The sequence below is a fragment of the Mytilus trossulus genome, chromosome 6 (genome assembly GCF_036588685.1).
Source record: "Mytilus trossulus isolate FHL-02 chromosome 6, PNRI_Mtr1.1.1.hap1, whole genome shotgun sequence".
Classification (NCBI taxonomy): Eukaryota; Metazoa; Mollusca; class Bivalvia; order Mytilida; family Mytilidae; genus Mytilus; species Mytilus trossulus.
In genome coordinates, this window is record NC_086378.1 from 25,004,226 (window position 1) to 25,022,406 (window position 18,181).

The 18,181-nt window shown below is 31.5% G+C and overlaps 1 protein-coding gene across 1 annotated transcript; it reads right to left on the bottom strand.

Moving 5' to 3' along the window:
* Positions 1–1,662: 1,662 nt before the first annotated feature.
* LOC134720983 (eukaryotic translation initiation factor 6) lies at positions 1,663–16,951 on the bottom strand. Its single transcript, XM_063583616.1, has 7 exons — positions 16,721–16,951; positions 14,715–14,800; positions 11,365–11,540; positions 10,823–10,933; positions 5,270–5,335; positions 4,299–4,480; positions 1,663–2,976 (listed from the first exon to the last, which is right to left on the bottom strand). Exons 1-7 carry the CDS (start codon positions 16,825–16,827, stop codon positions 2,967–2,969), a joined length of 738 nt encoding a protein of 245 aa, XP_063439686.1. The 5' UTR covers positions 16,828–16,951; the 3' UTR covers positions 1,663–2,966.
* Positions 16,952–18,181: the final 1,230 nt, after the last annotated feature.

Genomic DNA, 18,181 nt, shown 5'->3' on the forward strand with positions numbered 1-18,181 from the left:
TAAAATCAAACTTAGTTTAATTTTGGACCATTTGGACCTTAATGTAGGCCAATTTGAAAACGGGACCAAAAATGAAGAATCTACATACACAGTTAGATTTGGCATATCAAAGAACCCCATTTATTCAATTTTTGATGAAATCAAAAAAGTTTAATTTTGGACCCAGATTTGGACCAACTTGAAAACTGGGCCAATAATCAAGAATCTAAGTACATTTTTAGATTCAACATATCAAAGAACCCAACTGATTCATTTTTTGTCAAAATCAAACTAAGTTTAATTTTGGACCCTTTGGACCTTAATGTAGACCAATTTGAAAACATGACCAAAAGTTAAGAATCTACATACACAGTTAGATTCGGCATATCAAAGAACCCCAATTATTCAATTTTGATGAAATCAAACAAAGTTTAATTTTGGACCCTTTGGGCCCCTTTTTCCTAAACTGTTGGGACCAAAACTCCCAAAATCATTACCAACCTTCCTTTTATGGTTATTAACCTTGTGTTTAAATTTCATAGATTTCTATTTACTTATACTAACGTTATGGTGCGAAAACCAAGAAAAATGCTTATTTGGGTCCCTTTTTGGCCCCTAATCTCTAAACTGTTGGGACCGAAACTCCCAAAATCAATACCAATCTTCCTTTTGTGATCATAAACATTATGTTTAAATTTCATTGATTTCTATTTACTTAAACTAAAGTTATTGTGCGAAAACAAAGAAAAATGCTTATTTGGGCCCTTTTTTGGCCCCTAATTCCTAAACTGTTGAAACCAAAACTCCCAAAATCAATCCCAAACTTTCTTTTGTGGTCATCAACCTTGTGTCAAAATTTCATAGATTTCTATTAACTTAAACTAAAGTTATAGTGCGAAAACCAAGAAAATGCTTATTTGGGCCCTTTTTGGCCCCTAATTCCTAAAATGTTGGGACCAAAACTCCCAAAATCAATACCAACCTTCATTTTATGGTCATAAACCTTGTGTTAAAATTTCATAGATTTCTATTCACTTTTACTAAAGTTAGAGTGCAAAAACTAAAAGTATTCGGACGACAATGAAGACGAAGATGACAATGCCAACATGATACCAATATACGACCAAAAAATTTTCCGTATTATAAAAATCAAGAATCTGAATACACGGTTAGATTTGGCCTTTCAAAGAACCCCAACTATTCAATTTTTGATGAAATCAAACAAAGTTTAATTTTAGACCATTTTGGCCCCCAATTTGTAGGGGTAAAAACTCTCAAAATCAATCCAAACCTTTCTTTTGTGGTCATAAACCTTGTGTTAAAATTTCATAGATCTCTATTAACTTATGCTAAAGTTATTGTGCAAAAACCACGAAAAATGCTTATATGGGCCCTTTTTGGCCCCTTATTTCTAAACTGTTGGGACCAAAACACCCAAAATCAATCCCAACCATTTATAGTCATAAACCTTGTATTTAAATTTCATAGATTTCTATTAACTTTTACTTAAGTAAGAGTGTGAAAACCAAATGTCTTTGGACAATGACGTCAAACGTGATACCAATATATGACCAAAAAATTTTCAATGTTTGCGGTCGTATAATAAGCTAACATTGTGTAGCCACTAAAGTATAAATCTTCCTTACTACTACGTTTGTCACAGGCCAAACAAACAGACAAAAGTTTACAGATCTTGTTATTTATTTTCGTACAGTATTTAGAAAATAAATTCTAGATGACAAATTATGATGATAAATGTAATTGGCACTTTCACATATTGGTTTACATGATCAAATTATTAAACTTGCAATTATTTCATTCTGAAGTGACAATTTGACATATATACATTATAACATGTTTGTTTTATCAATAATCTTTTAAATTTTACATAATTCTTTTATCTGTTCCTAGATTTTCTTTCCTTCTTGTTAAAATAAGAATGCTTCATCATTATTTTTTGTAAGCTAATGACATCATTTCTGGAAATAACTGTTTTAAGGATAATATTACCGGTAAAGTAAATTCTAGATGTTCTACAAACTTTTCATATGTACAATGAGGAATAAAAGCTTTCAATTTTCTATGTGTTTAGAGTATTCAAAATGCAAATACCTCTGAACAAAACAAAAATTAATATCAGTGATGGAGTTATTTATTTATAGCACTATGATTTATACTGGTGGATCTCAATCCTTCCTGCCTTCATAAATTCCATAATTAGCTTTTCTTATAAAACATTTACTGTAAATTTAGAAATTATTGCTTGCAATTATTATTGCGATTTTGTCATTTAAGACTTAAACCCGATTTTAATTTTTACTATTTTGAGAAAAATCCTGTACAATTCATATTTCAAAATGTTAGTTTAAATCATTGCGTTTACAACTCTGTCGCATTTTTTGCAATAATAAAACCTCGCAATCATTTCTGAAATTACAGTATCAAAATAATTTACTTTCTATTTCATTAAAAATATAGAATACAAAGTGGTTTTTTCTAACGACTTCCCCTGAAATAATGTGCAATGCACAAAACCCTAATGGGAATTATTATTAAAGTTTTCATCATAAAGAACATGTGTACTAAGTTTCATGTTGATGTGATCACAATTTTTATTAACCAAAACTTTAATCTGATATTAGATGGACGGGGAGACTGACAGACCCATAGACCTAAAAATATAATGCCATTCCATCAATGTAGGTGGGCATAAAGATGCTAAACAGTTTATGAGAAAAATAAAATATACACATGTATTAATTTCAAACAATAAGTTTATCAATGTTGAAGATTTCCGTTTTTTTACTGGCCCAGTTTTGAATAAGTCTGTTAGGTGTAAAGAATTTTCCAGATGAGAACTTTACTCGGCCACATCACCAATTAGCCCGGTTATATATATGGGTTCTCAGTTATGGTCTGGTTAAGCAATCACATCTTCTTGCACACATGTATTCTTCATTCATCCATTTGTAATGTCTTTGTTTTCCTTACGTCATACTGAAATACACAAAACCATGTTGCATTATTATAGGGTAAAAAGAATGTGTCACCAGTACACGGATGCCTCACTTGCACCATCATTTTCTATGTTCAGTGAACCCTGAAATTGGGGTCAGAATTCTAATTTAACATTAAAATTAGAAAGATCATATCAAAAGGAACATATATACTAAGTTTCAGGTTGATTGGACTTCAACTTCATCAAAAACTACCTTGACCAAAAACTTTAACCTGAAACTGGACAGACAAATGAACGAACGGATGAACAGACCAAAAAACATAATGCCCCTTTCTATCGTAGGTGGGGCATAAAAGCATTTTTAAAGAATAATAGGAAATTCTTTCATAAAATTGATTTTGAGATTTATCAAAACCACAAATATCAATATATCATTTTACATTTCCCAAACTTAATTGTGACTGATATTTAATTAAATGCTTTTGTAGCTACATGTTGTAACTTTTCCAAAATCCTGTATGGTACTCAAGTGTCAAATTGTTCCTGTTGTGACAAAAAATTGTATAGCTAACATTTTTCTACTATGCAATGGAGACAAACTTATGATTTGTGTATAAACAAAAAAAATGCTTATGTTCAATTGATTTGTTCAACTTGTCACATGTGTTATGCATAAACTAAAAGTGTAAAAGCAAATCATTGTTTTGTCCATGAACCAGTGAGTTTTCTACAAATGGTGTTAATACACAAATCAAGTACCTTAACAGTACATCAAACATGAGTTACACTAAACGTCATGGTAAAATTTAATTTCAGTTTTTTTATGTAATGGTAAAATTTATGCTTCTGTTTTTATATGTAATGGTGAATTTTGTGCTTCTGATATTTGTTTATGTAATGGTAAAATATATGCTTGTGATATAAAAGGGTCAATTTAGTCCCTTCAAGATTAAAAGTTTCACAGAAAAATCAGCAGCACAACCTATGTCAGACCCTTGCAATTGAAGAAGTGTTTAGATGGTTGGAAGTTGTGAACTATATTTCAATTTCTTTTTAGATAACATTTATGCTGGCAGTGAAATGGCTAAATGGGATATTTTCTGCTTTATATATTAATAGGAGACTTAAAAGTCAGCATTGGCTTTCTATGTATGGTATAGTTTTCAAGATATTTAGTCTGTGAGAACATTTATAATGCTTGTAAATTATGTCCATATCTTATTCTGATATCTGTACAAAAATACTTTTTGTGTAATACTGGACAGTTTGGTATCTTTCGTCCCTCTTTTATTAGGTATTTCTGGTATGGGAATAAAAGTAGCATTTTATAAATGAATTATCTAAAGTAGTAAGTCTTTACCTATCAATTAAACTTTCTCTCATTTCTGTAGAGATTGAACTAGGTTGTCTATCTCCAAGTTTAAATACACTTTCTACAACTGATAATTCTGTACTGGTTGTATCAAGTCCACAGAATGCTATCCAGTCATTGACTACCAGACCTGCTGCTATCACATCGCTGCCTCGGTTTACTGTACCTGCCTAAAATACAAAGAGAACTCAAATTTATGGTGAATTACAGCTTTCCATGGTAGTATTTTCCATTCATGAAAGTCCATGTGCTTACTAGGGTTTAGTGTTTATGAGTCTTTATGTTTCTATGTTGTGTTCTGTGTACTTCATTATCACTAAACTTGTATATATATTTGTTTAGGGGGCAGCCGAAAGACGCCTCTGGGTGCGGGAGTTTCTTGCTACATTGAAGACCTGTTGGTGACCTTCTGCTGTTGTCTTTTCAATGGTTAGGTTGTTGTTTCTTTGAAACATTCCCCATTTCAATTCTCAATTTTACTATTGTTTGTTTGTGGTTTTTTATGGGTTTTTTTTGCCATAGCCTTGTCAGTTAGCTTTTGACTTATGAGTTTGACTATCCATTTGGTATCTTATTTGTTGTTGTGGTGTTCTTATGAATGTTGTGTTCCCATGGTCATTTTCATTGAATTTCACTTCTAGTGCAAATTCAAATTTAAATATGTTCTTATTTATTGTGTTGTTTTAATGTAGTTTTCCACTAGTATTAAATTGTCTTTGAGTTTTAATCATATGCTGGAAGTACAGTTTGCTTCCGTTGAAATATGAAACTTCAAATATGACTATTATATTTTATTTCGACTAATTCCTCAATACCCGTAAGTAAGTATATGACTTTCTAAACTTTTAATACATGAGTAATACATGTAATACATGATTATTTTTTATAGCTGTTTTAAAATTTTACTTTTTATAACTTTACTACGGATTATATTTTTTTCTAGACTAATGAAAACTTACCACTAGTGGAACTTGTAATAATGATGATAATTCATCTTGATCTTCTATGGTGGTTTTGGGATGTACCTACAATTTATTTTGAGAACAAATTAATTGCAAAACATTTAAAAGCATATATGGTATACAGTACGGGTAGGGACTTATTTTTATGGATGTCTTAATCCGTCTAGTCGGATATGAATAATCGGACATCTTTATGGTAGGTAGTATGGTCATTAATCAACAAATCCAGGTGTGATTGGCAATATATTTGTCCTTTCATCTTAATCCGTGCTGCTAGAATTACGGTTCACTGATTTCAGAATCAGGTTACCTGTGATTTTAACCTCTCAGTCACTTTATTGATTACATCGTTTTTGACATAAAATATTTTTACAGGTGAAGTACTGGAGAAAACTTTGTTTTAGGCTTAAATTAAAATATTGTTTGTTTGCAGTTAACCGACCGACCCTTGAAAATCCTCCCGACTATGAAAATTTTATTGCTTTAAATTTGAAGAATTTTTTTTTAAATACCTCTATTGAAGCGATCCGGAACTTTGTGTCCTTTCCGGAAATGATTTAAAATCTGGGTCAATTACGCACTTCAAGTTCGGTTTTTCTTAGCTTCCCGTCAAGCGTTCATGTGACCATTTAATGATAACGCACATGGAAATTGTTTACAGGTATCCATGAAGTCACGGAGGAGTACTTTACGCTGTCGTCTCGTGTCAATTTTAAGACAAATACCAAACAAAAAGTTTATTAGTAAACTGTTTATACAGATTCAGGCACATGTAATGATGTGTGATGATATCATTGACGATGATGCAGCGGATATTCATAACTGACACAATAACCATTCTGTCTCAAACAAATCGGGTTCAGAATCTGTGGAGCCTGACTTTATGGAACCAATTTCAGTGGTTAAATAATTCGACAGCAGATTGAAGTATGGCATATTTTCTACAAATCGTTGTGAAGACGACAAAGATGAAACCACTCCTATTTTCTACAAATCGTTGTGAAGACGACAAAGATGAAACCACTCCTCGGTGACTTAAATCTTCATGGATATCTGTAAACACGCCTGTACGGAGGAAGGGCTCATTTGAAATGTTAATGGATATAGATCATGCCAAATCAATAAGAAGCAACCTTAACTACACAAAGATGTAGAGAAAATGAATGGTTAGCTTGAAAAAAAAATATACTCTCTCTATATTAAATCTATCTTCGATTGCAATGAGTATGCTTCTTTAGGATAAGGGGGGCTGCCCCACTCATTGCAATTATTCTCTTTCTTACATTATTAAATATACCAAAACTGTGTGGCCTGTGTGAATTCAATTCAAACATGTCCTTAGGAGCTATGCTGCCAATTTTTTTTATGCATTAAAAACATTTCAGTTCAGACCATTTACTTTTAATGGGGTGCTATGGATTTCACCCCAAACTTTAGATTTCTTTGGTTTTCATAAAAGCCTGGCAAAAATATAACCTTATCACATATAATTAAATATTGTTAGAAATATGAAAACAGTCGGTTGTCTTAATACTTTTTTTCAATTGAGGAAGATTCAATGGTGATTTTTTTTTTATTAAAAATACACTCTTTAATAATTGTCTTATAAATCTATAATATATACATTTTTTCTGATGAAAATACTCTACTCATGAAAACATTTTAGTCAAGAAGCATACCTGTCTGAATATATTTCTTTAAAACAGTTCTAGTCATGACATTCCTTGTTTATAAGTGTTCCAGTATTTAATAATTATACCATATTTTATGTCATAAATTGGATAATGACACTATGTTAAAGTTTCAGTTTTGGTTAAAAAGTTTTTTATCTGAAAATGCCTGTTCATTTGATGTTGGTTTTCAGCATGTCCAGTGTTTGTTGTTTTAAATAGTTTTTTTTTTCTTTACAAGAAACTTGGTTTAGTGTAACTGCTTGTTTAAACTGTATTTTGGCTGATAAAATAAAATATTTTTCCTACCTACCGACCCTTCAGTCTGAAGGTACAGTCGGAAAACTGCAAACAAACATATTTTTAAGGTTGGCCTTAATAAAAATAGCCTATTTTTTTAATTATGGTTTTTATATTTCAACTGCTATTTATGTTCTAATTTGTTCCTCAAAATTATTTTTGTTCTATGTTCTTTGTTGTTTATTTTTTGTTTTTTTGTGTATCTGTTTCTTATTTTTTTGCATAAAATTTCAAACATAAATATTTTTACATGTATTCTATTTCTGGAAGCTTACGGTTATTTTTGTTTTACTCGTAAATCCATTAGCAGAATGCTGTCTCCAGGGTTAGTTTGACGCGGCCACATGCAAAATATTTCTATAATATGTATTTAATATTCAGTCTGTGTTGGGTCAGTTCCGAGATATAAAAAATAATTACAGTGAGCAATACTTGTATATTATTTAGTAGCTTGCTGATTCTTTGTAGTTTTTACTTTTTACTGTAAACAATTTATTGTCCGAAACTTCAAAGTTGGAGATGTATCAATAAAATATAACGCAAATAATAACACTAGAAGAAGATATTGATTCTTCCCGGACATAAGTTTATTTTAAGATTTCCGTGTCTGTTCATTATGCTAAATTTATATAATTGATCTGCATTTGGGGGTAGGGGGTAAATAGGGTTCGGATCTCGAAATCCCGGGCTTAAAAACACGAAGTCCCAAGGTCCCGAATTTAAATAAATCAAAATCCCGACATCGCGAAAAAAAGAATTCCCAGATCCCGAAAGTGTTAATCCCGAAATCCCGAACTTAAATTAATTGCGTAATATTAATTTACGCACAATCCATGTAAAAAAGGAAACTTGTATGTTATATATTTTTAACAGCAATTTGTTAAGAAAAATTTGCCGTGAAAAGATAATTCCATGATACACATGTTAGTGATCAACAGCGTGTGCACGTGGTTGAACTTTAACTTGACTCCACTCACAATATTATTGAATGCTAATAAAAGATGTTAAAGATCGATTTTGTCCACTGCACGAGATTCTTATATGGCGGGAAATGTCGTAACAGTAAACTCAGGTGACCTTACTGAACGACCGTGGGAAAATCCATTCATGATTAAATTTGATGTGGAATGATTGACAGTATTGTGCGTTAGTTTTGAGGCTCTTGATCGATTGACCAGAATAGAAATTTAATCGATTTACATACATGTAAAATCAAAACAAGATTAAGTCTTCTTTAACTATTTTTTGTTTTATTTTTATCAGTCATTTCCCGGATTCCCATTTAAATATTCTACTTTGGAGAACTCCTTTAAACTTCGGACAACATCGATTTAAAAATTCTTACGGACTGCGCGAGCTATAGAATGACTAGAAGTACGACGAAAAAGTAAAGACAGCTGATCATGAATAGTACGATTAGCCTTCAACCCCATTGGGGTATAAATGTGCATTTATTCAATAAACTATATAAGGTTACATTTTGATTTTCGTGTATCGATTCGTAAAATATATTTATAATAAAAACACCGGCGATTTTCATAAAAGAGTCGACTGAGACATGAAAATAGAAAGGCAATATCTCGATTGTCAACAATTTTTTGTTAAATAAAAAATAGGAATCGAAATATGATCATGGCGTTATAAATATTGTATTTAAAGAAACCAATTGTTTGACTTTCAAAGAGATTAACGGGAAATATGTTAAAATAGAAAGCACGAGTGATCTGTCTGACCAAAATGTTTTACTTGCGAGAAATGATTGACAGGTGTGAATTGATGTAGAGGCTCCGACGGGGAAAGTTGTATCAAAAAGGAAAATAACTTTCTTCACAATGCCTATACATATTTTATAAATACGATATGTTGGCCTTATACTTAAAATTGTGTTTCTAATAATAACATTAACAGGAACAGGACGTTAAAAGGGGGAAATAATATAACCATCAATGAAAACTCGTATAATTTACGGGATTGATGTCTCAACAATTTGATTTAAACTTCGATTGAAAACAGTCTTGGTTGTTATTAGGCTTATTATTTTGAGTAAGAGATGAAATATTTACTGTTTACAAATACAAATACAAAATAGTTTATTGGCACAAAACTATTATAATAATTGGCAACACAATATATTGTTAAAAATCGTCTTTATTTTCATTTTCAAATTATAAAAAAAAATATCCCACATTCATGATATTTAATTTTAATTTTAATTCTAAACATTTAATTTTTAATTTAAATTCTTATATTTAATTTTAATTTCAATTCTTTCTCTTTGAATACAAAACAATATTTTACATTTATCTATTCTCCATAAATACAAATATATCTGTACAGGTAAAATTTAATTCTAATCAAGCTGGTACAGATTGATTTACGACCTTCCACTTGGATATTGCACAGCAGGTGTTTATTACTCTGGGACAACTGTCCGACCAGTCTGACATCTAGACGGATTAAGGCTTCCATAAAAATAAGTCCCTACCTGTACTGTATGTATTTATTCAGGGACAAAGCTTAAAGGGGCCACAGTCGCCTATGGCTCCCAGATTTTGAGCTGGGCTCCTAAACTTTCAGTTAAATTTCTGTTGAACATATAGAAGCTAATTATAAAATATCTGGCCTTGAAGTCATACTTGATACTTTGCTCAGTGCTTGGAGCACAAAAATCATGCTCGAAACATGAAATCCAGAATGTTGATTGGTTCATTTTGGAGTCTGAGTACAAAAAACTGACTCAAAAGTTTAATGACCGCAAGGCCTGGTCTGGCCTTGAAGGCATAAAACATTGCTCAGTGCCCTGAGCACAAAAATCATGCTCGAAACATGAAATCCAGCAATTTGATTGGTTGATTTTTGAGTCGGAGTACAAAAATCATGCTCGAATGTTTTATGACCGTGAGGCTAGGCCTCCCAGCTTGGAATTCCCCAATTTAGTCCCTGTTTATTACCTACCATTCTATTCAAGGACTAAATATAATTTGTACAACATTTTTGTCTGTTCTGTTGTGTACATGTGTAAATGGAAAAATGTCAAAATTTCTGTATCAATGTTTAGTTTACACCTTTGACGGGACCAGCTTCATATTTCGATGCATCATAATTCACCAATTCAACCTATACAATTCTAAAAATCCAACTTTAAATTTACTGGCATTACTAATGTCATTTTTATTAACCTTTTTGAACTGACTGTATCATGTAATATTGCAGACCATTTGAAGTGTGGCTGTCAATTTTGATTATCATTTTGACTGTTGCCATTATATCTTAACTACCATGACTTCTGTAAATTTAGAAGTTATTGCAAGTTTTTTATCATTGCGAAAAATGTGACATAGTTGTAAACACAATAATTTAAACTCACATTTTTAAATGTTTTATATAAATTAAACAGAATTTTTCTCAAAATCGTAATAATTAAAATCACATTTAAGTGTAAAATGACAAAATCGCAAAAATAAATGCACACAATAATTTCTGAATTTACAGTAATTTTTTTTCATTCACCATGATTGCAGTCAAAGCAGTCCAAAATGATCATAATTATATTTTTCACAATATGTTAAAATCTAATTACCAATCCTCCTTGATTACTGATTGCACAATAACTTCCTACTAAAACATTGTCTGCAACTGTTTGTCTGAACACTTCTACTTTCAACACATCAGAGATTATTTCTTCCGTTTCCTGTAATAATAATATATAATGTTTTATATTTATTAAGATCATATATGTATTTACCAAACAATAGATACATGTAGAAGTTTTCATCTTTGTGGGTCATAAAGCTGTTAGTTTTCCTTGACTTTTGGCAAGTTTTCTAAAATCAGTGGCATACTAGTTATTAAATTGTTTTCTTGTTAATAAAACAGGTTTCTTGATAAATTTAAATGAGGCCTGTTAGAATGTCTGTTACATGGCAAAGGAATCTATATTAAAAATTCCTCAAATTGAGTGCCAGGCTTTTGGCTTCAAAAGTTAACCATGATAATGCTGGAATATGGAAAAAAAAATTTACACACAGCATATAATAAGATTGATATCTTAAGCTTTACGTCATAGGATAATGCATGCAACATTTCATTAAAGACAGTAAATCTAATATTTCATTTACTTACCCTATCTAAATCTGGATGTACCAAGGCAACATAATCGTTACATGTGATAACATTACCAAGGGCAGATAAACGTTCCTCAACTCTCTGTATTTTAACAGTGTCAGGAAGAGAATTTCTTATATGCTGTAATTCTTGATCTGTTGTTGTGTTTGGAACAAGTAAACCATTTCTGTTTCCTGGTTAAAAAATAAATAATTTAATTTTGGATGTAACACGTCTTCTGATTGGCTGAGGTCCTTTTGTTTATCAGCTGATGGACATAATTTAGTCATGTGACCGTGACTACATCACTGTTTTTTCATGGTTTACTACAGTGTAAAATGGAGTTTAGAATTAAATAATAAGAAATAACTGTAATATCCTCTCATGGGTTATTCAGTGTGCCCCACATTTTTTAGGTAATTTCTTCATAGACAGAAAAAAAATTTAGTTATTCCTTAAAGTCATAAGAAACGAGTGACCGGTGAAAAATAATATTCCTCCAATTCTTGAACCAACACATACAAACATCATAAACTTAGTCTTCTGTACTCGAATTTATCATTTTTTTCGTGTAAATTTTGTATAATCGTCAATTTTTTTTTCAATCGGTCAGTGTTGTTGTGAAAATATGGCAGGTAATTAAAGTTCGTGTTTTGAAGCCGAAGTTAAACGATTGTCACCTGTTTGTCAACAATTGACGAAAAATAAACAAAAAAGCATGGCAATTGAGCACGTGTTTAAAATGTAAATACAGATAATAGTTTATTTTAAGGACATCCATGCGTATTGTCGTCACTGGATTTTTACGAGATGGGTCACACTGAGGTCGCCATGCATACAGAAAATATGTGGGGGGAATTGCTTGCTGGAAGGAAGCAATTCAAATAAAGTAAACTTCTTCTAAATATGAATAAATTAAAGAATTTTCTTCAGAAAAAAGTATATGTACATAAGTTTTATAATGAAAACTATCCATTGAGTTATAAAAAACATATGCATTAATTTTTTTTGACTTGAGGTTTCTTATGACTTTAAAGAAAATAAATTTATACCAGAACAAGAGGCTCTCAAGAGCCTGAATCGCTCACCTTAATTTTTTTGGTTAAATTTCTCATCAATGATTATTTAGGCTTTTCAATTTATTTAAATGTTCTTTGAATCGTCCTATTTTCTTCAAAAGCAGAAAAAAAAAATCATTTTCTCCTATGTTCTATTTTAGCCACAGGAGCTATGTTTCTTGACATACAAGGAAATAAAATATAGAATTTATACTAGATACTCTGAAACTCATTTAGCCTAAGTTTGGCTGAAATTGATACAGCAGTTTCAAAGGAGAAGATTTTTTAAAGTAAGTCAACATGATGAACAAATTGTGAAAACAGTCTTTAAAGGGCAATAACTCCTTAAGGGGTCATTTGACAATTTTGGTCAAATTGACTTATTTGTAGATCTTACTTTGCTGAACATTTTTGCTATAAACAGTATCTATAATAATATTCAAGATAATAACAAAAAAATGCAACATTTCTTTAAAATCATCAATTCAGGGGCATTATACCTGCAAAACCAGTAACCCGATTCGGCTGAAAATTTCAGGACAGGTAGACCTTGACCTAATAAATACTTTAACTTCTTGTCTTATTTGCTCTAAATGCTGGAGTTTTTGAGATATAAGCCAAAAACTGCATTTAAATCTGTGTTCTATTTTTAGCCATGGCAGCCATGTTTTTTGACGAAATTAAATATAAAACACAGACTTTATTTTATACACCCTACTGATTATTCAGTTGAAGTTTGGTTGAGTAGTTTTAGAGGAGAAGATTTTTTAAATATGATGAACAAATTGTGAAAAATTGTCATTAAAGGACAATAACCCCTTAAGGTGTCAATTGACAATTTTAGTCATATTAACTTATTTGTAGATCTTACTTTGCTGATCATTTTTGCTGTTTACAGTTTAACTTTATCTATAATAATATTCAAGATAATGACCAAAAACTGCAAAATTTTCTTAAAATTACCAATTAAGTGGCAGCAACCCAACAATGGGTTGCTTGATTCATCTAAAATTTTTAGGGCTGATAGATCTTGACCTAATGAACATTTTTATCCCATGTCAGATTTGCTCTAAATGCTTTCGTTTTTGAGATATAAGCCAAAAACTGCATTTGACCCCTATGTTCTATTTTTAGCCATGGCGACCATGTTTGTTGATAGATCAAAACTTCGGATACAATTTATAAACTAGATACCCTAAGGAACATTCAGTTAAAGTTTGGAAGTATTTGGCCTAGTAGTTTCAGAGAAGAAGATTCTTGAAATGTTTACCAGGACGACAGACGAGGACGGACGCCAAGTGATGGCATAACCTCACATGGCTATGCCAGGTGAGCTAAAAAGGAGAAGTGAAAAATTTATCATCTATCAAGTCAATGATCTGGATTTATCATGTAACCTCCAGGGGAGGTAATATTTATAAGTTCCCTTGGATTTTGAGGGTAATATAAATCTCGTCTAAATAACTTTGTTCACACAAAGCAATACTTGACATTGCAATTTTGATAAAGGAGTAGGTCCGGTAAGGACCGATTTCGGCCTCAAATTCCAGTTTCATCTGACGAAAGATTTTGACCACTTTTTAAACACTTAAGTGTCTATTTTATATTATTCAATTAATTTATGTGCAAGATTTTAACTTATTTAGTCATTAAAAACTATCCGATTCAAGCTTAAATATGAAAAGTCTACCAAATATGCGAAAAAATGTCACTTTTCAGATGGTTTTTGTCAAAAACGAAAGTGGACGCATCCGTGTTCATCCTCAATCTTTACATATGTTATGTTTTATCATTAAGTACAACTTCCATTTCAATATTTTGGATGAACACGGATGCAGCCACTTTCGTTTTACCCGGAAACCGTCTAAAACTTAACTAAAATGCTGGAATTGTGAAGATTTCAGTAATTTAGCACGACTTCATGGTGCTAGTACCCAATATATGTGCATTGTAATGTCAAAAACAGCCCATATTTATGTAGCAGAACCATTCTACTAACCAATTACTAAGAAAAAGTTTACATTTTAACAATTTTGTAAAACTGCCATATTTTGGGGCCAAACAGAGGTCTTACTGGACCTACTCCTTTACCAAGTTGACAATCTTAATTGTGATACCTTTTCAAAATGATTTACATGTACATGTTCAAGAAATGCAGCAAAAGTATGTTGTGTATATGCAATGCTTGCATGTACATTTGATATGGTATCAATTTAACATCTCTTCAAAAGTTGTAACAAAATAACGGGTATAATTAAATTATGTTTAAGATCTGCACTTAATTTTCATTATAGTTAAGATCCTACATACCTACACACATCCTTCCAATAATTCTGCATCCTGCAAGACTGACATGTACTACAGGTATAGTTTCTGATAATTCACCTTCAAACACACTGAAAAATAAATTTTGAAATAAATGAAATGTAAAAATTATTTTTATTTAATATCAAACATCTCAAAGCATGCAAAGACAGACAAAGAGCCAAATTTGGCTGCACATTCATTACATTGAGATTGTTTCCCAAGAACATGAAGCAGTGATCGGGAAGGACGTGCGCCCTGCGCCTGTAGCGCATATTCACCAGAAATGGCGCATAGAGTGACAAATGTAAGCGCCCATGTGGCGCACGATATTTTTCACATCGTTTCGAAACGTTTTTTAGATATTGTCAAATAGTTTTCCGATCGTGTTCCGTGCCGCCATGTGTGTGTACACAACTGTATAATGTTCCTCCAATCATAGGAGCACCCATATATTTTTAGGACGTCTCGGGTGTTTTCCTTTGGTAATAGAACCATGCGGTTTAACGTCTCGGGTGTTTTCCTATGGTAATAATAGAACCATGCGGTTTAACTGATAACCCAAAAAACGCAATTAACCATCATTCATGATATAATTTTTTATAAACAACTTAACAGTTGTGAAATTTGGCTATTACAGACGAGATTTAACTCTAATAATAATCTTTCAATTTAGTTTAGCTTGCTATTTTTTCGATTGAAAACCCCTGAAGCCTTTTTATGAATAAAGTTTTTGTCTCCATAAAAGGCGCTTAACTGTCCTTGTCATTTTTTGGTCTTTGGCTCGTTTTGACATTTTGTAAACATGACTTCAGCGATTTATTGTTTTGTTCTATCAATAAATGGTACTCTCTACTGTTATTCTTGTCATCTTGATGAAGTAATAATAATAATACAAGAAGTGCAGAGGATGTTCCTGAAATGTCCTCTAATACGGAACGTCTGGAATGAGTATGGTATCGACGAAGACCCAAATTTAATGTTAAAAAAAACCATGAACATGAACAAGCCAAGGCAACAGTAACAGTTTATACATTGTAAATAAAGGTTTATCTTTTTGGAAGAAGTTATTGTATATTCATTGAAATTACAGAATCACAGGAACAATATTATTTAAAATCATAAAGGTAAACTTGTACCTACACCTCTTTTCCAAAACATGAGAAAATAATGATACTTTTTATTTTTTTACAGAAGTCAATTCAAATGGCCCACTCATTTGACAACATGGCCCATTATTTTTTTAAATGGCCCATTGAATTTGTTTTTGAGGGGCCCTGGGCCCATAGTGAAAAAAACCTTCCAGATCACTAATGAAGAAATATATAAAATAAAATTCAGAATCGACAAAGTTGATGCCTTAGCTTGCATTTGAAACTATAACTGGCAATTACTAAAGAATGGTTAAAGTTATGCTACCAAAACTTGTACCTGATTTTTTTTAAGGTAATATAAGCATTGTGTTTAATTTTCATAACATTTGGTTGAAGCAAACTTCAATTAGAGAACAGAAACAAAAATATAAATCAGCAATTTTTCCAATTGTAAAGGGTTGAAAACTATAAATGGTAAAAGTGATGCGCGGTCGTATCATGCCACAAAGATTTTAACTTGATCAGTGTTATCAGGTAATAAGCTTACAATGTAGTGTATAAAAGAGAGTCAAAAGATACCAGAGGGACATTTAAACTAAAATGTTGAAAATACATGTAAAAGGACAACGCTAAAAAAGAAAAAGACCAATAGAAAAACAATAATACGCATAAAAAATCCCACAACATAGAAAACTAAAGACTTGTAACACAAACCCCAAAAAATAGAACAAAGTTTCACAGATATTTATATCTATATTAAACAATAACAGCAATAAATTTGTAGACAAAATAAAAATCAAAGTTGTGTATTGATGTTATTTTATTGAAACAGATCCAATTAGACTCAGCAGACAACAGAGTGATGTTCTTGTTAAGAAAAGTTAATTTTTCGATTTATAATATAACCAAAAACCTCACCTGTAAAAGTTTTCAGAACCACCTATTGCAGTAAGGCAATATGCATTTGTCAGTTTACTGAACACACCAATTTCATTATTTCCCTCAAACTGAGCACGGACAGCCATATCAGTAATATCAAAAATTCAAATCTTCGGTTTTAAAAACAAGATTATTGCAAAATCATGAGAAACTTTCTCGACAACGTGCAATATCCAATGTGTAGTGAGTAAATCGTCATCAGAAAGTGTGCTTTTGGGTTGTTTCATATTTCAGATCGATAAATAAAACGAACTATGAAAATGTTTCCTTCAAATTCACGTTCTGAAATTTACCATCAGTTATCTCAAATTTGCACCAGTTGGCCAAATAAGAGACATATATACACATATGTGTATATATGTCTCTGGCCAAATGAATGTTTTCTAAACAACAACTTTTAAGTCTGTAACTTGACTTAAACACATAAAAAAATAGAAACTGGGGAAATTGCCTGTTTTAAATAATCATTATTGAGGGTTTTCCTAGACAAATGTACGTGGAACAAGTTATCTAAGGCAGTGGCTATTTGATCGGCACCGGCAAATTAGCACATGTAGATAGGGTAAGTCATATATTGCGAGGGGTCTTGGGGCCCCTCAAGGCCCCTGGAAGGTCTGGTGTTAATAGTGAAAAATTCTGCATTCTCGCAATTTCCTGGAACTTACCTCATAAAAATCATATAATAATTTGAAGAAAAAAAATAATTTGAGAAAAACACTCACACCACATCTTCCTATATCTATTGTTCTAATGTGTATTGGGTTGAGCTAGATTGGATAATAAGGAGCAGCGTCTGTGCAACTTACATGCTATTTTTCAAAATGAGAAAATTTATACATGAATAAATGCAATTACATTTCTCTATGTTTAAGTTTTTTTTTTCACCTTTTCATTCTCAAAATAATTCTAAAAATCAAGGAACATTTCCTTCTAATACTGAAAAAAATGTGTCTGATGACATTTTTATTTTTTCACGGTTTTTGTTTAAAAGACCAAGCCAGATAATCGCTTGATTATAATTGTATTTCTCAAGTTTTCTATTGGCACTGAAAGACCATTCTGCGATTGTGTCGGCAACACAATCACAATGTTGGTTCCGTAAATGAAAATAGTATACTAGTTTCCGGAATGAAGTATAGCTACAAAGTGACTATTATCATATTTGTATTTCAATTTTAAACTTTGGAGTAGGTTCAGTAAGACCCCTTTTTGGCCCCAAAATATAGCAGTTTTAAAAAATTGTTCAAATGTAAACTTTTAGTTATTTATTGTATAGTAGAATGGTTCTTCTACATAAAAATGGACTGTTTTTGACAATGCAATGCACATATATTGGGTACTAACACTATTAAGTCATGCTAAATTACTGAAATCTTCACAATTCCAGCATTTTAGTTAAATTTTAGACGGTTTCCGGGTAAAACGAAAGTGGCCGCATTC

Excerpts from the sequence above, each read along its gene's own strand:
- LOC134720983 (XM_063583616.1), bottom strand. The coding sequence starts at position 16,827 with ATGGCTGTCCGTGCTCAGTTTGAGGGAAATAATGAAATTGGTGTGTTC. Across the intron at positions 11,541-14,714 it reads TATTGGAAGGATGTGTGTAG|GAAACAGAAATGGTTTACTT; the intron begins GTATGTAGGATC and ends TTTTTTAACCAG. Across the intron at positions 10,934-11,364 it reads TACATCCAGATTTAGATAGG|GAAACGGAAGAAATAATCTC; the intron begins GTAAGTAAATGA and ends TTATTATTACAG.